The sequence below is a fragment of the Thamnophis elegans genome, chromosome 10, assembly GCF_009769535.1.
Source record: "Thamnophis elegans isolate rThaEle1 chromosome 10, rThaEle1.pri, whole genome shotgun sequence".
NCBI lineage: Eukaryota > Metazoa > Chordata > Lepidosauria > Squamata > Colubridae > Thamnophis > Thamnophis elegans.
The window spans coordinates 5144137-5168405 of record NC_045550.1 but is presented as its reverse complement, the minus strand read 5'-3'; the positions used below and the strand labels follow the sequence as shown (position 1 = coordinate 5168405).

Sequence of the window (24269 nt, the reverse complement as noted above, 5' to 3'; positions counted from 1 at the left end):
TGCAACTTTGTGTGTGTGTGTGTGTGTGTGTGTGTGTTTGTTTGAGAGAGAGTTTCTTTGAGTGAAGAGAGGCAGGGAGGGCAGCCCGCCTTACGCGGCCAGGGGCGTCGCCTCCGGCTTCAGTCCAGCCTGTGGCGCTTTCTTTCTTTTGCCCGCCTGTGTCCGTGGCAGCCCGCCAGCTCAGTGGGGCGAAAGTCACTTTCTTTCGCCCGCCTGTGTCTGTGGCAGAGCTCAGGCGGGCTGCCCCGAGCACAGGCGAGGTGGCGCAGTGGTTAAATGCAGCACTGCAGGCTACTTCAGCTGACTGCAGTTCTGCAGTTCGGCTGTTCAAATCTCACCGGCTCAGGGTTGACTCAGCCTTCCATCCTTCCGAGGTGGGTGAAATGAGGACCCGATTGTTGTTGGGGGCAATATGCTGACTCTGTAAACCGCTTAGAGAGGGCTGAAGCCCTATGAAGCGGTATAAGTCTAAAGCTCTTGCTATTGCTAAAGAAAGTGCTTTAGTCAGTGTGGTGTTGGGGGAGAGGACTGCCTCACCAGCCATAAACCTCGCCGCACGTCACTGAGTCTTGCAATGCCTATATGAAAAAATATGCAGGTGTTGCCAAATTGACTCTCTATGTAATTTGTGTCTTTATCAGATCAGCTTTTTTCTCTGTATCAGGAGAAAACCTTTAAATAAAGCGAGACGTTTTCACAATGCAGCATAACATCAGTCTCCCCAGGACTTCTGTAATCAATATGCCAATTTTCTCCTAGGGTGAGATGCAATCCAGAGGGACTATTTGCTAATGCCATTCTACCATACCAGTTTTGGTCCCATTGTTCTCTTTGGAGTGAATAGATTGGGTAGAAATGATCGATTTATTATTTGCATTTGAAAAATATATTTTTTCTGTTTCACCTGCATTGATCTAGGAGTTTGACATATTTACAATATTTAAGTAAGTGGGCAATGTGATATTTTCATGCATTTAGCCTGAAATTATAATTTGTCTGTCCTCTGAGTCTTTTTCTCTTGTTATTTGATACCAGTTTATCCATAAACATTCATTCATTCATTATTTTAACTATCAAATACACGAGAGATCAAAAGAAGCTGGAAAAGCATCAAGGTTTCATTTAAAAATAACCAGAAAATACCCTGAATGGTATTTATGTGTGTTATTTACAAATGCAATAAGAAATACTATAAAAGTAATTACAACAGATTAGTGACAAAGACTTAAGTCTTCCTTTAATACATTATCCTCTCAATTTTTTTTCCCCGGATGACTCATTTCTGTGAAAATGGGTGCTTTTTCCAAAATCCATTTCTCTCAGAGAACATTTCAATATTAAAACATCAGCACTGAATCATAAATACATTAAAGTGGCGGAGAGCAAAAGAAAGACAAGATAAAGTTGTGATGATGCCAAGAAGGAAGTACGTGGGGAGGAGAACTAGCAATTCCCAAAATATGCATGCATTACCCCGTAATCAGCCAGAATGTTGATTAGACTCATATGAATGATGGGTATTTCAGAATATATTTAGGAATTGTAGCTTATTTTAGAAATGTATTATAGGCATTTCTGTAGCTGTTACCAAGGAAAAAGTTCATCATCAATTTGTTAAGCATAATTTTGGATGAATATAAGCTTGCCCTCTGAATATATATATATTTATTTAATTTGTATGCCACCAGCCTCAGCTGACTCCCTGTTGGTTTACATCATAGTCACCGAAAATTAATACAATTAAATATAACAAACAATACAATAATGAAAAACTAGATCCACAAGCACTAGAAAGACACTGTGAAAAATAGCAATAGCAATAGCAATAGCAGTTAGACTTATATACCACTTCATAGGGCTTTCATCACTGTGACAAAAGCAATAGCAATAGCAGTTAGACTTATATACCGCTTCATAGGGCTTTGAGCCCTCTCTAAGCGGTTTTACAGAGTCAGCATATCGCCCCCACAGTCTGGGTCCTCATTTCACCCACCTCGGAAGGATGGAAGGCTGAGTCAACCTTGAGCCGGTGAGATTTGAACCGCCGAACTGCAGATAGCAGTCAGCTGAAGTGGCCTGCAGTACTGCACTCTAACCACTGCGCCACCTCGGCTCTAAAGCCAAGGGAGCTAAGCAGAGGTAGTATTCAGCAGGTTCTGACCAGTTCTGGAGAACCGGTAGCAGAAATTTTGAGTACTTCGTGAAGTGAACCGAGGGATTGACGAGACAGGAGGCACATGAGGTAAGTTTAACAGCTTTATTCCAAACAGAGAAGCAACAATAAGTAGCGATTCAGCACCTGCCCTGCTTGACAGCTATTCATATGGAGCTGTCAAACAGGGCGACCATAGGGTGCTTCTGACAGCCCGCGCTCAGCCAGCCACGCCTTAGCCAATCAGGCGCGGCTTGGTTGTTGTCGGCTGTCAGTCGTAAGCGCGAGGACTAAACACTTCGGAAAACGGTAAATACCACCTCTGACTGGCCCGCCCATCTATTCTCTGCCTCCTGAGTCCCAGCTGATCAGAGGGAATGGAGATTTTACAGTACCCTTCCCCTGCCATGCCCACCAAGCCACACCTACCAAGTCATGCCATGCCCACCAAGCCATGCCCACAGAACCGGTAGTAGAAAAAATTGAATCCCACCACTGGAAATAAGGGTTGCAGCTGCTGACAGAATCCACTGTGGGCCCTGGGCTATTTTTTTTAATGAATTTTAAAAACAAACTTTACAAATACTTCCCTCCCCCCACTCTCCCTCCCAAGCCCCCCCCAACCCCCCCCGGGCTATTTCTGTGATCTGCAGTTCATCAGCTTTGAAGAAAGCCACCAAAACCTGATAGGAAACCATCAGTGGCATCAGAGATAACATCTACAATTACTACAGCAATGGACTGTCAATGTCCCCTGAACTTAGAGCTGAGGTGGCACAGTGGTTAGGGTGCAGTACTGTAGGCCACTTCAACTGACTGTGTTCTGCAGTTCAGCGGTTCAAATCTCACCAGCTCAAGGTCGACTCAGCCTTCCATCCCGAGGTGGGTGAAATGAGGACCCAGACTGTGGGGGCAAGTTGCTGACTCAATTTGCTAAAAAATCTGTAAACCACTCAGAGAGGCTGAAAGCCCTATGAAGCGGTAGTAAGTCTAATAAATAAACAAACAAACAAACAAACAAACAAACTTTCAGACTTGGGACTTCAGAATCACCTCTACAAATGAACTGTACAGGTAGTTCTCAACTTATGACCACAGAATTTTTATGTTGCTAAATGACATTGTTAAGTGAATTTTGCCCATTTCATGACTTTTCTTGCCACAGTTGTTAAACTGAATCATTGCAGTTGTTAAGGGAATCTGGCTTCCCCATTGACTTAGCTTGTCAGAAAGTTGCAAAAGATGATCCCATGACCTCGGGACACTGCAACTGTCATACATCTGAACCAATTGCCAAGCATCTGAATTTTAATCACTTGAGCTTGGGAATGCTGCAACGATTGTGTGAAGAACAGCCATAAGTCACCTTTTTCAGTGCTCTTGTACCTTCGATCACTAAACAAACTGCTTCAAGTCAAAGGCTTAAATGTTTCTTTTTCAACCCCAAAATATTAATATCAATCAATCAATCCATCAATCTTAGGTACAATTACCAGGTTGCAGTTTTAGAGCTACTTTTTTCTCCTTTCTAACGATAAGGGCAACTTTGGCTCTCTTCTGGCCATCTGACAGTCCACCAGGCTGATAAACTAATTTCAGTGATAACAATATGGTAGCACCAGTTACTTTCTTCACTATCTGAGGATAATTTCTTCATATATTAAGATGCAGTTCATCTGATAATGGAAATTAAACTCTAAGTCATGGGTTGTAAAACTCAATCGCATCACAGGCCGGATTGTGACGTTTTTTTTTGCCTTTCCGTGTCAGGGTGGGCATGGCCTACGCGTATATCTCCCCCACGGGTTGCCAGTTTGACAGGCCTACTTCAGAGGTAGGTTCCTACCAGTTTGCACCAGTTCGGTAGAACCGGTTCGTCAAATCTACCAAACCGTTAGAATAGGTTCCACCAGAAAGCAGGCCACACCTACAGAAGAGGTTCCAAATTGTTTTGAAACCCATCACACATACACCACACAGACAGACTCACACAGAGAGAGAAGAGAAAGAGAAAGAAAGGAAGAAAGAAATAAAGAAAAAAGAAAAAAAAGAAAGAAAAAAGTGAAGGAGAGATGAAAGAAAAAAGGAAAAAGGGACAGAGAGAAAAGGAATGAAAGAGAGAAGAGAGGAGAGAGAGAGAGAAAGAAAGAAGAAAAAGAGAAGAAAAAGAAAAAAGAAAAGAAAAAAAAAGAAAAAAAAAAAAAAAACAAAGAAAAAAAAACAAAGAAAAAAAAAAAAAGAAAAAAAGAAAAAAAAAAAAAAAAAATAAAAACAAAAAAAAAAATAAAGAAAAAAAGAAAGGACAGAAAAGAAAAAAGAATAGAAAAAGAAAAGGGAAAAGGAAGGAAAGAAAAGAAGAAAGAAAGAAAGAAAGAAAGAAAGAAAGAAAAACACATGGCCGGCAAGCCACTCCCACCAGGTCACATGGCCGAGAAGCCACTCCCAAAAGGAGGCCACCCACAGAGTAGGTTCGAAATGTTTTGAAACCCCACCACTGGCCTACTTAGAACCTAAGAAACGTTATATTACTAAGTAAATAGAATTATTATCTGACCATCTTTATTCATCCTGTTCTTCACAATGTTTGAAGCACATAATCTACTGAGGTGAATAGTTTTTCTAAAATTTTACCCTCTTGCTTTTAGCTGCCTATATGAAAAGTTCTTTCTTAGTATGTTAATCTCATTTTGTGTGTTGTTTCCTATTTTTTTCTGAATTTCTGTAAGTGTCCTTTTATTTTCGGATTTTCACTACATTTTTTGTATAGTTTGGTTTCCTCTGCTATCTTCCTTTTTCCACTCATGGATTGTGTTTGTAATTGGTGTTTTCTCATGATCTTAAGCTCCGTTTCCCTTCAGCTTTATTAACAACGTAATTTATAGACTTAACCCACTTAAAAAACCCACTTAAAAAATCTAAATGTGCTATGCCCAAATTTATTTTTCTTTAAAGTAAGGAACTGAATGATTACATAACTTTTTCTTAATATTCCTACTGCTTTCAAATCTTCAAGAAACCTTCCCAGATATTAAAATCAATTCAAGTGACGAACAATTATCACTTGCATCGGAACCCAAATCTGATGCTTGATATTGCTACTATGCCCTCTGAAATAGTATAATCTTCTTCATTCGACACAAGCAGTTCTGACATGCCTATAAAAGTAAACAGTTTGAATTATTATTTAACAGTATTTTCCAAACTGAGATCTCTTACTGAGTCCATGTTATTCTTCCTTGTAAAAAATACAAACTGTTAAAAATACAAATACTAATTGCTGTGATTTCACTATTGTTTCTAAACATGGTTACAATCAGATCGCAAATATTCTCACTTGTCAATTGCAGATGCTTTGAAGGGAGAAATCACTGGGTTAGTTTAAAATCTGGGTGTGTTTTTTTCCACTCCAACCAATTAAAGCAATGAGTTTGTTTATGGCATAAAAGGGAAATGGGAAAAGTGAGAGACACTCCTCAGGAGACATTGTGATATGTTTGAGTTTGGGGAAACAAAGAAATTTAACCATACAAGACAAGAAATAAATGCTGATGTAATGTTTTTTCTTTGGGTTTTGAAAAACATTTTTTTCCTGGTTCTTTCTATTTGCCTGCTTTCTTTGTGTAGAAATTTGTGTATTTGCTGCTTACTGTGGCATAATCATTTGTTAGCTGAAGATTTATAGGCATTTGTTGCTCAAAAAGGAGGAAGTTACTGGTAACTTGGTACAGATATATCAGTATCTTGCAGTGGTGGGTTTCAAAAATTGTTCGAACCTACTCTGTGGGTGTGGCCTCCTTTCTGGGAGTGGCTTACCGCCCTTGTGACCGGATATGAAGATGCTGACGACACTTGTCAGAACACCTTAAATTACCCCACATACAGCTCTGTGCATAAGAATATGATGTAAACTTGTTTTTGAAAGGCATCTTTGGTTTGCGTTAAAACAACTTCAACACACGCAATGTTCTGATTGCACCACAAACGCAGTAGTCATCCTTACCTTTCACAGAGGCACTGAGTTTATAACATATGAGCATGATAGTGTAGAATAATCATATCCAAGGACCAGTGGTGGGTTTCAAAGAATTTTGGAACCTCCTCTGTAGGTGCGGCCTGCTTTCCGGTCCACTGGTGGAACCTCTTCTAACGGTTCAGTAGATTTGACGAACCGGTTCTACCGAATAGGTGTGAACTGGTAGGAACCCACCTCTGGTATCTTGGTACAGGAGCTGCCAGTAACTTGGTACAGATATATCAGCGTTTTGTCTCTCTTCAGCCAGAAAGATTTGCATATTTTATAATGCAAATTACTTTAAATAAATTCACTTTATGCTCACTGTGAAACATCACAAATGCTTGATTTAATGATGACTGTGGTAACTTAATAAGAAGAGATAAGACAGAGGTTGCCTTTAACCAGTTAGAAGGGAAGTTAGTTATCCCTTTCGTGCTGGGCAGGACAAGTCTTCAAGAGAATCAATAAAGACTTAAATGAAGCTGCTTCAGGATTTCCTACTTCTTCTATATTTAACAGGGAATCCTCAGAAAATAAGAGGTTGCTGAAGAATCAACTTCCCATCAACACTTAGAGCTTAACTGAGCAATTTCAACATTGCCTGTTCTGTGGAGATTTATTAAATTACACTTGAGGAATCCTTCAAACTTCCTTTAGTATACTTTCTGGATTTGTACTTTAAACCATGTGTTTTTTTTAATTTATGCCTGAAAGCAAAAATATTGTGACATAAGTTTGTAAGCCAAACTTTTCAGGTAAAGAACATTGATATCTTAAGGATAATTCTTTGAAATCCATATTTTCACGGTATTTAATAGTCCATCATTTTCATTCACATACATACATATATATTGGAAAGGCTACAAAAACAATATTAAAATATCTTCTACCAAAAATACAGTTAATAGGAAAGCTTTTTCAAAGTTACAGCAGCATATTGTACGTAGAACAAAAGCTCATTAATGGTAATTGGAAAAAATAAGCACATTATCCTAAAAAAGGCTTCTGTTACATCTCTCTGGACAGCAGCAAATTTAGCATGTCTCAAAAATGTTTTGGGAAGGCTTTCGTATTAAACACAGATAGCCCAGTTTCAATTTATGTGGTGTTTTGGTTTTGGTAGAATGTTTTAGTAGAAAGTAAACATAAAATGCCAAAATGGAAGCATCTATCCAATCATTTGTAAATTCAAATAGCTACAAAAAAAATGGGGGGAAAAATAGACAGAGATTTTGAGACAGAACAAGAGTATGTTATTTTGTGCTTGTTTCTTTCCAGCCATAAATAGGATCAATCTTGGTACTTGTAGTACTTACCATAACAACACCTCCAGATTGCTCTTCGGTGCACATGCTCAGTATAGGTGCCATTCCAATGATGGTACCTTGGAAATAGATTCCACTAATGAAAGACAAGAAACGATGTTAAAATAATGAATGCAGGGGAAACAGTTATATAGGAACATAATTTTGGATTTTACTAATAGAGATGTGATGTAGATATAGGATTTTCTATGTGGTACTATTGTCATTCATCTAGAATGCTGTATTGGATTCTATCAACATGTAGCCAATGTATTGGCTTTCTATTCACCCATTTTCTTTTTGTCCTGTCTCTAGCAACATAATGTATAGGAATAGCAATAGCAGTTAGACTTATATACCGCTTCATAGGGCTTTCAGCCCTCTCTAAGCGGTTTACAGAGTCAGCATATCGCCCCCAACAACAATCCGGTCCTCATTTACCCACCTCGGAAGGATGGAAGGCTGAGTCAACCCTGAGCCGGTGAGATTTGAACAGCCGAACTGCAGAACTGCAGTCAGCTGAAGTAGCCTGCAGTGCTGCATTTAACCACTGCGCCACCTCGGCTTTAATGTATCTAAATAATAATGTATTAAAATTTAAGTTCCAGTTTTGGTTTTGATTGGCTTACCTGACTAGTTGTGCATTATCATGTGGTTTACGAGGTAATAGTTTCATCTTTCGCCAATCCAGAAACTCATGAAGGGTGGTGAAGGGATCTTGAGTTACTGTACACTTATCCACATCATTCCAGACTTCTAATCCAACCAAGACTATTCTAATATTTAATGGCCTGTAGAACTGATGAGAAAACCAGATCAATATTCTGGATTATATTTGCATAACTCCTAAAGTTACCGTATATACTCAAGTATAAGCCGAGTTTTCAGCCCACTTTTTGGGCTGAAAAAAGCCGCCTCGGCTTATACTCGAGTCAGTGAAAAATTTGCCCGAAATGGAGAGAAAAAGGGGCGGGCCATGCCGCTGGGTGACACTCGTGAATGGCCCGGCGCCCCTGTGACTTTCCCCTCCCTCTGTGTCAGTTTGCCGTGCAGCGCGCACCGCACCATCCCCCTCCTCACGTTCTAATGTAATGCAGGGCTGTCTTACGATTCCCCTTCCTCCCCCTCCTGCCGCTCTGCAACAATGTCCCACCTCCTCCTTGTTATGGTATTGTGTGATAATAATTTGTTATCCAGAGCAAATTTTACAATGGCTACTGTATATTTAATGGGCACAGGCAGGCTGTATATGTTATTCAATGGGCAATGGCATTATTGGTATCTATTTTTATTTTTGAAATTTACCGGTAGCTGCTGCATTTCCCACCCTAGGCTTATACTCAAGTCAATAACTTTTCTGTTTTTTGTGGTAAAATTAGGTGCCTCGGCTTATATTCGGGTCGGCCTATACTCGAGTATATACGGTGAAAAGAGACCAACTATTGATATATAAACAGCAGACATGTTAAATAATTCATTAGACAACTTCCTTCTCAGCTTCTTCTCTCAGTCAGTAAATTGATGCCTTCTAAATATTTGCTGGCAAGAATGTACTATTTGATTAAGAGCTGTGTGTCTAACACTCGGCGTATGTATCAAATTACAGAGAAGATAGCTAGATCATAAGAGACAACAATCGATTCACAGCATTTTAAAATAGCACATCTAAAAGGGAATGCCTTGAAATTATGTCAGGTGTGTCATAAATTACTACTGTTTTGCAACCTCTGAGTTGGGTGAAGTATTCTTTTAAATAACAGTTGCAGGGAAATAGCAATAGAGGTAGTAGAAGAATCTACACCTCCTTCTTGGAGTAGCCAGAGGCAGGGACCTTCTTGGGCAGTGGGGTGGAGGGGATGCTGGATGAAGATAGGCCATGATCTGGCCCAGCAAGTTTGTTCTCATGCTTTTGTATTATATAATACAGATTTTCATATATAAGTATATTAACATGATCTGACGTAAATGCCTATGGAGATTCTCAGTCAACCAGGTCAACCAGTTGTCCCAAAGGTGTTTTTTCAGGAGGCAACTGGGCTTTCTTTTTTTCTTGGAAGATGTTTTCCTTCTCATCCAAGAAGCTTCTTCAGCTGTAACTGGATGGTGGGGAATGAAAGGATTTATATTCCTTGCAGACAGCTGGTCATTTGCATCCTTTTAGAGAGTCATTGAGGCCACTTGGTGGTTCCTGCTGAAAGGACTGTGTTGTGGAGCTGTGCTTCTGCAGGATGTTTTCTGCCCTGTGTCCCTTCACTGTTGAACCCTGGCGCAGGTTGTTGGGGATGAACCTGTGTTGGAATATCTAGCATGGCCATGAAATAGATTATATAGTATAGGTTAATTTGGATGAGAAGTGAAACTTCTTTAAACAAAAACAAGAAACTCCAGACCTGACTGTAAGATTAGACTCAACTGATCAGTCAAGCAAACTGCTCCATAGCAGAGGAAATTATTATAGTACCAATCAGTGGTGGGTTTCAAAAATGTTCGAACCTACTCTGTGGTGTGGCCTCTTTGTGGGAGTGGCTTGACGCCCATGCGACTGGATGGGAGTGGCTTGCCGCCCATGTGACCAGATATGAAGATTCCGACGACACTTGTCAGAACCACCTTAAATTACCTCACACACAGCACTGGCATGCATAAGAATAGGATGTCAACTTGTTTTTTAAAAGGTATCTTTGGTTTGCTTAAAACAACTTCAACACACGCAATGTTCTGATTGCACCACAAACGCAGTAGTCATCCTTACCTTTCACAGAGGCAGTGAGCATGAGCATGATAGTGTAGAATAATCATATCCAAGGACCAGTGGTGGGTTTCAAAAAATTTTGGAACCTCTTCTGTAGGTGTGGCCTGCTTTCGGGTCCACTGGTGGAACCTCTTCTAACCGGTTCGGTAGATTTGACGAACGGTTCTACCGAATAGGTGCGAAATGGTAGGAACCCACCTCTGGTACCAATAAAAAACTTACCTTATCAACATAGTTTGCAATTTCTATCAGCCTCAGTTTCACTTTTTCCATCTTTGCCTTGTCTCTGAAACTAGAAAGGATTTTTAATCATTCAATTATCAACAGTTATATTTATTGCTTATAAATCTAACTTGCCTTCTTCAGAAAAGCAGTAAAACCAATGTCTAATTTTACCATGGGAAAAAGGCCAGAGGGAACTTCTATGCTGTAAAGTAGAATTCTTATAATTGAAAGAAGCACGGATTGTGTGAAAAAACTATGTTGCATATTAAAGAAAAGTACTTTTAATTTGTTCTCACACAATTGTTGCATTGGGACACTTCATGCTGCACAAAAAGAAAAAAAAATCATTTAGTTGTTTGCCATGAATGGACGGGAGAAAATATTACTATTTAACTAATCGATAATTTTTAAATGTAGAGAAATGAAAATGGGAATGTAGTGCAAATTATTTTTTTATTTTTGATTACACTTCACAGTTTCCACTAATTTTTACAAAGCGTGTCATCCATCTATTGTGAGTTTCTTTAGCAAAACTTCAACAATTTATGCATCCTTGAATGTAACTTGTAATTGGTAAACTACATCCAAAGAAACCAAATTACAAATGTTTCCTTATTTGCGGAAGACATTTCCATTCTCTCTGGTTCAAAGTTAGGCACCGCAGCTAATGTCCAATGTCCAAATATGACAGATTATTATTTAGCATTGTGTGGAAAATTCAGAATAGGGTTGCTGTTATTCCATTAATTTATAAATACCTGTAAGTATTTATACCCACAATCTTTTTTAACTTTAGGTTTCGCTTACCTCTCGATTATCAGCCACAATAACCAGCTCGAGATACTTGGTGGACTTCAGAGTTTCTCTTTTGCGCTATCAAAACAAGCATGAGATAAGAGCTGTTATTATTTGAAGGAGATTTACATTTCTACACATATCTTTCTACCACAGTACTGTAATACCAAGCTACTTAAATATTATGAATAATCTACAGATAAAAAAATTGACCTATCATTTCAAAGGTGGCCTAGGCATCCAGGTACAAGGAAAAACAAAATTTCCTTAGCTTCAATAAGCACCAAGGTTATTTCAAATATCATCTCCTGGGGGTATTACTCACTTGTACCTAGGTGATGTACAAGATTTGATATTTTTCAAAATTAACATGTCACCCAGGGCCGGATTTCCCTATAGGCTAGCTAGGCTTCAGCCTAGGGCCTCAAGATCAAGAGGGGCCTACATTCAAATTGTTAGCAAAATTAAAATTACATTATTCTAAAAACAGTGAACACTAAAACACTGAACCGAAAATAAGGAGAAATTCTACGCATATGACTAATAAACAAACATAAAAATGTATTGGTTAAGATCGTTCCAGCGCCGTGGCAGTTGGGGAGCCCGCCCACATTCCCGGCACCGGCGGTCGGGCGAGAGGCGCGGCCGCTCCCAGTAGCTGCCCCGTCAACGCGGAGCCCACCAGCGGCCAGGCAGGTGAGGACGAGGGGGCCGAGCTGGGCAGCTGAGCGCAGCAGGGGAGGCGGCTGGCCTCGCTGCCTTTGCCGCAGAGCAGAGCTGCCCTCCGTCGGGAGGCCAGCTATATATATTGAATATATCACAGTAATGATGTATTTTATTGTCTCTCATGTAATTTACAAACTTAAAAATGGGAGGTGAAAGGGCCTCATAAGTGGAATAGCCTAGGGCCTCTTTCATCTAAATCCGGCCCTGATGTCACCTTTACATCATTCTATAGTATAAAAGCTGATATAACAACCACATCAGTCTTATCATACATTAAACGTGGAACATCTTCATGAATTCTAATAATTCACTCTTATACCTTAATTTATAGCAATAGCACTTAGACTTATATACACTTCACAATGTTTTTCAGACCTCTCTAAGCAGTTTACAGAGTCAGTGTATTGCCCCCAACAAACTGTATCCTCATTTTATCGACCTCGGAAGGATGGAAGACTGAGTGAACCTTGAGCCGGTGAGAATCAGATTGCTGAACTACTGGCAGCCGGTATTCAGCAGAAGTAGCCTGCAAACTACATTCTAACCACTATGCCACCTTATGCAAATAGCACCTACTTTACAAGGCAGTGTAGTGGCTTATTCACTTCTTGTAATCAGACACATTTTCATAAATAAAAGCGATATTTACAGATACATGCCTTAAACAACCCCGAAAATGGGGAATATCTATTAACATAAATTCATATGAAATTATAAATAATTTTTTAAAAGATATATGCACATAGTTACAATGGGAAGTATTATATATTCTGATTATATAGTTAGGCATGACCCTTTCCCCAACAATTAAAAAAAATAAAAAATGAAGTTTCAACAGTATGTATTCATTTAAAGCTTTTATTGTACCAAATTATAATGTTTAGTGTGGTGAATGTAAAAAACGTATTCCTATTGCAAGTCCTTCAAATAATTAAAGCAGTCCAATTTTGATTTCTTGTTCTAAAACTATGATTTCCAAATCACTTCAATCTGGGATACTAAACTTGGAATCTTTAGTAAGTATTTAAGAAGAAAATCTGCTTTGCTAAAAGACACCAGTCCATTCATCACTATTAATCACTTGCAAAAAGTACTTAGTCCCAAGAACACCACTCCAAAATACACAACAAGCATTCTATTCTATTCTATTATTATGACAATGGTAAATTCTCTGAGTGTGGTAATCTAAATATGGAGACCTTGGTACTCTCTGAGCTTTTTCGCAAACATCTCATTACCCAACTACATAATCATCAGACCTGGTGAGTGTGGGATTTGCCCTCTCTTTATATACAGTAGCTTGCCCTGCATTGTTGGTGGGAAGCTGTTTTTCTCCTTGGGAGTTCAACAAACAAACAGACAAACAAAAAAACACATATACTTATTAGCTGGCATCTCAATTTTGAGTCACAACACCACATTTGACTCAGTATATACTATACAAACATGAAAAAAACTAAATTAAATTGTCACTTACTCTGCTAGTAAACGTCGGAATAAACTGTGCAGTATCCCCCAAAGTAGAACCTGTAAGATTGAGATGATGGCCACATGTGCCCAGGATTAGATTTGGGTGTTTTAGTCTATAGATTATATGTTCATTCATAGCACCTTCCAGTGGTTCCAAAATGTAGGCTCTATCTTCAACGAAAATAATACCCCTGTGATATAAAAAACATACAAATGAAAAATTCCTTTATTGCATTTAGTTTATATTTTCTTTGCAACCAAATGATATTTTTTTGTAAAGGCGCAACATGGTTTATTTTAAAGTCTGAAAATGTACAAAGAAAAATCTGTAAAATTTGTGACACTGTACAGCTCATTACTTTGAAAAGATGATTATTTCTTTGTACTTAAACACTGGAGACTAGCACCAAAGTATATTTATGCTTCATAGCAATGCATTAAAGTCACTTCAGATTGTTAGTCATTTTAGTTAACATGACTGCATGTAAAATTAATCAATATAAATTATTTTCTTTAGCCTTCATCCTCTGGACCACTCAGTCCAAGATATTACAAAACAAGAATTATGGAGACAGAAAGTGGAATTTGGGTTAGTTTTCTAAATCAAAGTAATTTAGGGAAAATTCAAATTGATGTGTTGAGAAGATAGAGAAGAAAGATGTGTAGAATTCTCATCAGTGATACTGTTGTCTGCAGTTGTTCTAAGACAGTGATCCCTAACCTTTCCGGCTTTGCGGACCAGCGGGGGGGGGGGATGCTTCCGCATGAGTGGTGGGCAAGCATGTATGTGCCCTACTTCATTTGCAGAAGGGGCAGGCACCCGTGCCCATCTCTTGCACAAATGGAGCTGCACACGCATGTGGACTGCAGCCCAGGGTACGGGACCAGAGGTGGTTCCTACCAGTTCGCACCTATTCGGTACAACCGGTTCGTCAAATCTACCGAACGGTTAGAAGAGGTTCCACCAGTGGACCCGGAAAGCAGGCCACACCTACAGAAGAGATTCCAAAATTTTTTGAAACCCACCACTGGTCCTTGGATATGATTATTCTATACTATCATGCTCATATTTATAAAACTCAGTGCCTCTGTGAAAGGTAAGGATGACTACTGCATTTGTGGTGCAATCAGAACATTGCGTGTGTTGAAGTTGTTTTAACGCAAACCAAAGATGCCTTTTAAAAACAAGTTTATCCTATTCTTATGCATGCCAGTGCTGTGTGTGAGGTAATTGGTGGTTCTGAAAAGTGTCGTCGGCATCTTCATATCCAGTCACATGGGCGGCAAGCCACTCCCATCCGGTCACATTGGCAGCAAGCCACTCCCACAAAGGAGGCCACACCCAGAGTAGGTTCGAACAATTTTTGAAACCCACCACTGTCAAAGGAGTACTATTGTTTTTAGCCGTAATGTCAAACACTGCTAGTAACACATTACTAGGATTAGACCTGTGTTTTTCAAACTTTAAGACATTTCAACTTCAAGCCCACTGCTTGTAAAATTGTCAAATTGAAAGACAGTGGATTAGATTGTGAGAACATACCATGGCAGCCATGAAATTAAAGCAGAAAGGAAAGAACTCATAAGGAGGGCTAGAAGGCTCTTGCTCACTTGCCCTTAAATTCACCCTGTTTTAGTATGTTGTAAACATCGTGTTCATCTGCTAATTGACTCATAGCTGTATCAGATTGTTGCAATCTGAACTTACGACCTTTGGAGAAATCAAATAACGGGGAATGCTATGATACAGTATGATAGCATAAAAGAAAGCAAGGAGGATACAGTTCAGGTCCTCCGTTTGTTCTGATTGCATAATACCAAAGGGATTAGAAAAAGGTGAAATTTACAAACTTCACGTTGACTATTGTGTGCGAAATGGAATATCAGAACCTTGAACCACTTATACTTTTGCTTTCCCATGGTTTTTTTTCCCAATTCTTTTCTCCGACACTTTGATAAATTCTGATTTCTCCTCCAAAATTGTTTTTTTTTTGATACTTTATCCAATTTTATATGCAGTCACTTTCACTTTGTGGGCTTCTAATAGAGTGCTGTGTTTTCTAAAATAGGGGGCCCCCCAACCCGCGGTCCGCAGACCGGCGCACCAGAAACGGGGCTGTGGAAATGAGCGAAGTCCCATCCTCACACACATGGGATGCAGGCAGAGCACAAAACCACACCACCTTATATGGTAAAACTTGTAAAAAGGTTAAAGCATTTTGGATAAAAATACGGTGGATTATGCAAAAAATGTTCTTAAAAAAAGGATAAAGTTTACCCCTCAGTTATTCTTGTTAGGTATAACTACTGATTGTACTGTTATAGAGACTAACTTGATTTTGTATTTAATAACGGCAGCAAGACTGTTGGTGGCGCAATACTGGAAGAAGGAAGATTTGCCTACTATTCAAGAATGGACATTAAAAGTCACAAATTTAGCAGAGATGGCTAAAATATCAGCCTATCTCAAGGACCACTCAAATGAGAGATATAAACTGGAGTGGAGAAGATGGATTGACTATATTCAAAATAAACACGGGACTAAGAACTTCCAGATAGTTTATGACTGAAGAAGCAAGGAACAATATAATCTGTTTAGAGTTAGCCTAACAAAAGAGGAGTTAAAGCTCAAATGAAAGATGATACTAACTTTCTTTAAGTTTATTTTAGAACATCTTTGTTAAAGATTTATGCTCTGTATTTGTTCTGGGAAGTCGGCGGGGGGGAAGGTTGGGTGGGGGTTGGGTGGGGAGGGTGGGGGAGGGGAGGTAAATATTTGTAGAAGCCTTTTTTCCCCAAAAAATTTCAATTAAAAATAAAATAAAATAAAAACCACACCACCTCTGGTCCACCAAAAAAACTGTCTACAGAAGCGCTCAAAAGGTCAAAGGCCATTGCTCCAAAGCACCACTGCCCAAATTAACCTATATTACATAATCTATTTCATGCTAGATTTGAGAACAATCCTGTATTAGTAAAGCAGCTTAACAACATATATTTTGGCTTCCTTGTATTCTTTAACTGATCTACTTACCCTTAAGAGTAGTATCTTTAATACTAAATTATCAGCTATGGATGGCCCATTATTCCAATAAAGTATATTGTACTATACATGATTAACAGTATATTGTGTGTTATTGAAAAGGGAGCCCATTGATAAAATATTTCAATATGTTTAACACAATGGAAGAATGCAGATGTCCATTCATATCACTTACATTTTAGATACAGATTTTAGAATTATAATAATTATAATATTAGATAACCTAACCGCGCGAGCGATCGTGGGTGCACCTCGGTTCACCCATGTAACACCTATCCTCCGCGAGCTGCACTGGCTGCCTATTGGTCTTCGGATATGCTTCAAGGCGCTAGTCGTCACTTATAAAGCCCTTCATGGTATTGGACCTGGGTACTTGAGAGACCGCCTGCTGCCAATTACCTCCAATAGACCAATCAGATCCCACAGATTAGGCCTCCTCCGAATTCCATCCGCTGGCCAATGCCGACTGGCGACTACCCGGATGAGAGCCTTCTCTGTGGCTGCTCCAACCCTCTGCAACGAGCTCCCCATGGAGATTCGAACCCTCACCACCCTCCAGGCCTTCCGCAAAGCCCTTAAAACCTGGCTGTTCCGACAGGCCTGGGGCTAAAGAGCTTTTGCCCCCCTTCTCGAATGGTATGGTTGTTGTGTGTTTTTAAATTTTGTATTGTTATGTCTCGTCTTTTTTATTCCCTTGTCTGTACCCCCTTCCCTGATTGAATTGTGAGCCGCCCTGAGTCCCCTTCGGGGAAAAGGGCAGCATACAAATGTAATAAATCAATCAATCAATTAATGCCATGGAATATGTGCAGGGTTAGAAGACTTCAAAATATTTGATTTTTGGAAACAATGATTAATAAATCTGATTTTTTATCGGATTTCATTTCTTCCTATTTGCAAAACATGCAAAAATGGGAAGAATTAAGTGTGCACGAACCACAGAAAAATTAAAACTTGAAGTATAGGTTTTAAAAATGAAAGCAAGAAGACTTAGTTCTATCCCAGCGTGCAGCGGAATGTTCTCTTAATAAATGAACACTTAAGGCCTCATTAAGTGTTCATTTCAAATTTGTGTTAGATAAGGGTGAGACATTGGGTGATTTCATGCATTCCTTGACCTATTTTCAGTGGTTTGAAAACTTTTTGCTACCTTCGCTGCAGCTGTTCCTTGCAGAAGGAAAAAACAGGGTCAGCAAAGAGAAAATTACAGGAATGAGAACATCTCAAGGGCAATGGCCGCACCTTGGGGAAAACCATCTTCATGATCATGTTAACTCTCTTGTTGGGTGAAATAATGTGCTTTGCTTTGCGTCCCAGGTTAATATTCTTTCTCTCCTTACTAAATGCATGGATTGCCCTGAAATGAAGGTGGTGAACTTTCTACTAATGGATCAATCTGCAGAGATTTTATATGAAATCTACCAAATTCTGTTCAGGTTGCAATTACCACTGTAACACACAACTTTGAATGAGATTTTAGTTTAGTCTGGCCACTTATGCCTTGTGTAATTTACTAGAATTTAATGTCCTCCTCTTATATAATTTTCATCTTGTTTTGAGATATATTATAATATTAGAGACAATCTGGTGTAGTGGTTAAGGCATCAGGCTAGAAACCAGGACGCTGTGAGACTCCTAGTCACACCATGGACACAAAACCATCTGGATGACCTTGGGCCAGTCACTTTCTCTCTATCCAGGGAAGAAGACAATGGCAAACAACTTCAGACCTTGCCAAGAAGATCTCACAGGTTGGGCCTTTTCCGGGTGCCATCGACCGGACAATGCCAGCTGGTGGCCCCTCGGGGGTGGGGGCTTCTCTGTAGCTGCTCCGGCCCTGTGGAACGATCTACCCATAGTGATCCGGACCCTTCCCACTCTCTCGGTCTTCCGAAAAGCCACTAAAACCTGGCTATTCCGGCAGGCCTGGGGTTGTTGACTTCATGAACGAGGTCCAGCCCCACCTAGATTGAGTGTATGATGCGTTGCTTTTAAATTTGTTTCTCTTTTTCTATTTTAACTCTTTATCTTTAATCTTGTTTTTGTAAGCCGCCCGGAATCCTACGGGATTGGGTGGCATATAAATTTATTAAATTACATTTACAATTAAGAAAACTCTAGGGATTTCGCCAGGCAGTCTTTGAGAATCAGACACAACTGAAGAAAAATCCTATATAGGTACTTGTCAACTTACGACCACAAACAAGACCAAAAATCTCTGTTGCTAAGCAAGACAGTTGTTAAGTGAGTTTTGCCCCCTTTTTTTTTACCTTTCTTGCCATAATTGTTGTGAATCACTGCCGTTATTAAGTTGATAACAATAATGGTGTGGCCTCCTTTGTGGGAGTGGCTTGCTGCCCATGTGACCGGATGGGAGTGGCTTGCCGCCCATGTGACCGGATATGAAGATGCCGACGACACTTGTCAGAACCACCTTAAATTACCTCACACACAGCACTGGCATGCATAAGAATATGATGTAAACCTCTTTTTAAAAGGCATCTTTGGTTTGCGTTAAAACAACTTCAACACACGGAATGTTCTGATTGCACCACAAATGCAGTAGTCATCCTTACCTTTCACAGAGGCACTGAGTTTTATAAATAGCAATAGCAGTTAGACTTACATACCGCTTCATAGGGCTTTCAGCCCTCTCTAAGCGGTTTACAGAGTCAGCATATTGCCCCCAACAACAATCCAGGTCCTCATTTTACCCACCTCGGAAGGATGGAAGGCTGCGTCAACCTTGAGCCGGTGAGATTTGAACAGCCGAACTGCAGAACTGCAGTCAGCTGAAGTAGCCTGCAGTGCTGCACTTAACCACTGCGCCACCTCGGTTCATGAGCATGATAGTCTAGAATAATCATATCCAAGGACCAGTGGTGGGTTTCAATAAATTTCGGAACCTCTTCTGTAGGTGTGGCCTGCTTTCCGGGTCCACTGGTGGAACCTCTTCTAACCGGTTCGGTAGATTTGACGAACCGGTTCTACCGAACAGGTACGAACTGGTAGGAACCCACCTCTGGTCAGTAAGTAAACCAATGGCTCCCTATGGACAGGTTTGGCCAAAAAAAGAAATTGAAATGCTGGTTTTCAGCAAAAGTGCCATAAAATGCAGGCACATGACTGCAGATGCTGCAAACGACATAAATGCAGACAGGTTGCCGAGTGACTGATATGCAGTCATGTGACCAGGGGGTTCCAGTCATTTAAAATTTGAATCTGGGTCATAAGTACCGCCAGGGAAATCCCTTGTGGCCTTGAATGGCGGCTAAGTGACCAATAGTAAGTCAAGGACTACAATTCTAGCTCATTCTAACTTCATTTTATTTTATTTAGCAAGAATCAAGAGCCAGGTAGCGCAGTGGTTAGGGTGCAGCACTGCAGGCCACTTCCGCTGATTGTTATCTGCAGTTCAGCGGTTCTAATCTCACCGGCTCAAGGTTGACTCAGCCTTCCATCCTTCCGAGGTGGGTGAAATGAGGACCCAGACTGTGGGGGCAATATGCTGACTCTGTAAACCGCTTAGAGAGGGCTGAAAGCCCTATGAAGCGGTATATAAGTCTAACTGCTATTGCTACTGCTAAGGATAGTTCCCCAGATGGCTTTCTCTAAATAATTCTTGAATCTGAAAGGATGGGCAACAAACAAATAAACAACACTATGAAGTGCACCACCACAAGTTCAGACACACAGCCTTGCATGTTATAACAATTGAGAATGTGTTGTCATTTAAAGACAACCCAGGTTAAACTAGACTCCTAACTGCACCAAACAAATGTGAATTTTTAAAATCAACAATAAGAAAAACCCAACATTTAAAAACAGCAAAACCCCAAATGAAAGAAGATAGCATACAGAAACATCTGCAATAAGCCAGCTTCTCTGAGGCCAAGGAGGTTGTAGGAGTCCATACTATCTTGAATATTAATTAATAAAACACCCAATTAAATCTAAAACCCAGTATCTTGCAGTGACGTGCAGTCAGGGGAGGCAGGGGGGCACAGCCTCACCACTGTCAATCATGAAAAGGAAAAAAAAATGTAAACAGGAAAAGGTGAGTGCTGAGGTTAGGCTAGCTAGCTGCCACACGTGAATGACTGCCTGTTTGAAAAAGCCTCTAAAAAGCGCCCTCTACCATGAGGCAGGAGAACTGCATGCCTCATCTAGTCTGACTTTTTAGGCGCTCGAGCAGAGTTAAGCAAGGATTAAAAGCCTTAAAAAATTCGGAGGTAGTTGAGGCATGCAGTTCTCCTGCCTCATAGTAGAGGGCGCATTTTTTAGAGGCTTCAACTCTGTCATTCTGTTTAAAGCTACAGCGTCACGCTCATTCTTCCTCCTTTCTCTGTTTCTGATGTCCCCCCACCCCACGCTCCCTCTTTTCCTTCAAATTTCCTTTTTTCTTTAATAAATGCAATGCTCAGGCATTCTCTCCTCTCCGCGACACCTCACTGACTAAAGCACTTTCTTTCGCCCGCCTGAGCTCTGCCGCGAGCTCAGGTAGGCGAAAAAAATGCTTTAGGCTCAGGAGGGCGAAAGAAAATGCTTTAGTCATTGGGGTGTCAGGGGAGAGGGCTGCCTCACCAGCCATAAACCTCACCGCACGTCACTGGTATCTTGCATTCATATGACGCTGCCACGCCTTTTCAGGGGCCATCAACCCATTTTGTTTTGTACAATATTATAAGAGGTACTTGTATACATAACAATAAAGCCTAGCAGAGAATTTAGTAGTGATTAAAATGGCATAGAAACTAATCCTTTACTGAATGTCTCCAAGGTAAGCAAACTTTTGAGAGGTATGCAACTGTTTTAGAAAATGAATGGGAGGAAGAAGCTTCAATAAATCATTATAAAGTCCTTCCTGTGAAAGCTGAAGCAGAATTATCTCTAAATTAGATATCCTGAATAATTTGCTATCAGTATTTCTTTCACAGGAATCTCACTTAAAATGGAAGGTACTTTCAGCCAATTCCCATTTAAGAATGTTCCAGTTCCACCATATCCTACTGAAATTTTGGATAAAAATAGCAAAATTATTGTCAGCCTCTAGCAGTAGTGGCTTCCTACTGGTTTGGACTCGTTCAGCTGAACCGGTTGTGATTTGGTGGCCTGGGTCGCTGGAACCAGCAGCAACCCAGGCCTGCCACGCCCCTGAACTGGTTCTTCAGGCAGTACCACTTTCCTCCCAATGGCCGGTGAGATCCCACAGGGTGGGCCTCCTTCAGATGCCATCAGCCAGACAGTGTCAGCTGGTGGCTCCCCAGAGGAGAGCCTTCTCTGTGGCTGCTCCGACCCTTTGGAATGAGCTACCCCCAGAAATCCGGACCTTACCCACTCTCATGGCCTTCAGAAAAGCTGTCAAGACCTGGCTATTCCAGCAGGCCTGGGGCTGTGATTTGATTTTGATTTTTGATTTTTTGATTTTATTGACATTTGTAGGCCGCCCTTTTCCCTGAGGGGACTCAGGGCGGCTCACATAAAATCAGGGAAGGGGAAATGCAGACAATAACATAGACACATATAATAAAAACAGTAAACAACATGCATTCATCATTCGGGAGGGGCAACTATCTTCATCCCCAGGCCTGACGGGCTAGCCAGTTCTTCAAGGCTGTGCGGAAGGCCTGGACGGTGGTGAGGGTACGAATCTCCACGGGGAGTTCGTTCCAAAGGGTCGGGGCTACAACTGAGAAGGCCCTCCTCCTTGTGGTTGCCAGCCGACACTGGCTGGCCGATGGAATACGGAGGAGGCCCAATCTGTGTGATCTAATTGGTCGCAGGGAGGTAATTGGCAGAAGGCGGTCTCTCAAGTATCCAGATCCACTACCATGCAGGGCTTTATGGGTGACTAACAGCACCTTGAAGCGCATCCGGAAATCGACAGGTAGCCAGCGCAGCTCGTGGAGGATAGGTGTTATGTGGGTGAACCGCGGTGCACCCACAATCGCTCGCACGGCTGCGTTCTGACCAGCTGAAGCCGGATGCTCTTCAAGGGCAGCCCCATGTAGAGCACATTGCAGTATTCCAGCCTAGAGGTCACAAGGGCCCGAGTGACTGTTGTGAGTGCCTCCCGATTCAGGTAGGGTCGCAACTGGCGCACCAGGCGAACCTGGGCGAATGCCCCCCTAGCCACTGCCGTCAAATGATGGTCAAACGATAGCTGTGGATCTAGGAGGACTCCCAAGTTGCGACCCTCTCTGAGGGGTATAGGATTTGACCCCCCAGCCTGAGAGATGGAGTATTGGTGGAATCTTTGGGAGGGAAGCACAACAGCCACTCGGTCTTTTCTGGGTTGAGCACAAGCTTGTTAGCCCTCATCCAGTCCATAACCGCCTCCAGACCCCGGTTCATCACGTCTGCCGCTTCATTGAGTTGGCACGGGGCGGACAGATACAGTTGAGTATCGTCCGCATATTGATGGTATCTAATCCCGTGCCTGCGGATGATCTCTCCCAGCGGTTTCATGTAGATGTTGAATAGTAGGGGGGATAAGACTGAGCCCTGAGGCACCCCATATGTTAGGGGCCTAGGGGACGATCTCTGCCCCCCCACTAACACCGACTGCGACCTGTCCGAGAGGTAGGAAGAGAACCACCGTAACACGGTGCCTCCCACTCCCACCTCTCGCAGTCGTCGCAGAAGGATACCATGGTCGATGGTATCGAAAGCCGCTGAGAGGTCAAGGAGAACCAGGATGGAGGAGAATCCTCCATCTCTGGCTCTCCAGAGATCATCGGTCAATGCGACCAAAGCGGTTTCTGTGCTGTAACCGGGTCTGAAGCCTGACTGGAAGGGGTCGAGATAGTTTGCTTCCTCCAAGGACCGCTGGAGCTGAAAGGCCACCACCTTCTCAACAACCTTCCCAAGGAAGGGAAGGTTGGAGACTGGACGATAGTTATTAAGGGCAGCTGGATCCAAAGATGGCTTCTTTAGGAGGGGTCTCACCACCGCCGCTTTCAGTGCGGCGGGGAAGTTCCCCTCCCGAAGAGAGGCGGTCACGACCGCCTGGATCCAGCCTCGTGTCACCTCACTGCTGCTGGTAACCAGCCATGAGGGACACGGGTCCAGTACGCAGGTGGAGGCACTCACAGCCCTCATGGCCTTGTCCACATCCCCGGGGGTAACATCCTGAAACTCAACCCAGAGATGTTCCGTCTGATCCTCTTGTGCCCCGCTGGAACTGCAGGGGTGGAGTCCAAGTTGACCTCATTGTTGAGGTCCAGCCCCGATCATAACAAATGTATGTGTGTTAATTTTAACCTGTTTTTATTTTCATTTTATTTTTCTTTTTTTCCTTCGTGTGTAAGCCGCCCAGAGTCCTCCGGGATTGGGCGGCCTATAAATCGTACAAATAAATAAAATTGTACAAATAATACTGTAGGTGCCACCATCTTGTTTTTGGCTTCTGCTCATGCACAGACCAATTTTTATTGCACTGCGCATGTGCGTGCAGCGTGGCCACAAGTGGACAAGCAGTACCGGAACCCACCCCTGGCCTCTAGGCTTAATAATATAAAGACTACAATGATATAGTCCCAGGATGTTCAGAAAAACAAGTTCAAGGTAATGAAGACAAAGAAAACTTAATAAAAGTTGATTACAACATTAGGAGAAATAATGACATTGAATTGTACCCTGGACCATGACTATTTTAAGCTTCAGGAAGAGATGACAGCAACCAATATGGCAATATTCCATAACAGGGAGTAGTTGCAGAATGTGGAGACCTTTTCATCTTTCATTGATGAAGTTTATCTAATGATCCAAACCCTCAGACACCAGAG

General features: G+C 41.4%; 1 protein-coding gene across 1 annotated transcript in view; it reads right to left on the bottom strand.

Annotated features, from left to right (window-relative positions):
- The window catches only part of ADAM12 (ADAM metallopeptidase domain 12), a 159407-nt gene that overhangs the window by 120300 nt on the left and 14838 nt on the right, over nucleotides 1–24269 (bottom strand). The window contains 6 exon segments of the mRNA XM_032224824.1: nucleotides 7484–7568; nucleotides 8101–8270; nucleotides 10446–10494; nucleotides 10496–10515; nucleotides 11256–11321; nucleotides 13447–13630. Of these exon segments, the coding sequence (XP_032080715.1) occupies nucleotides 7484–7568; nucleotides 8101–8270; nucleotides 10446–10494; nucleotides 10496–10515; nucleotides 11256–11321; nucleotides 13447–13630 (574 nt within the window).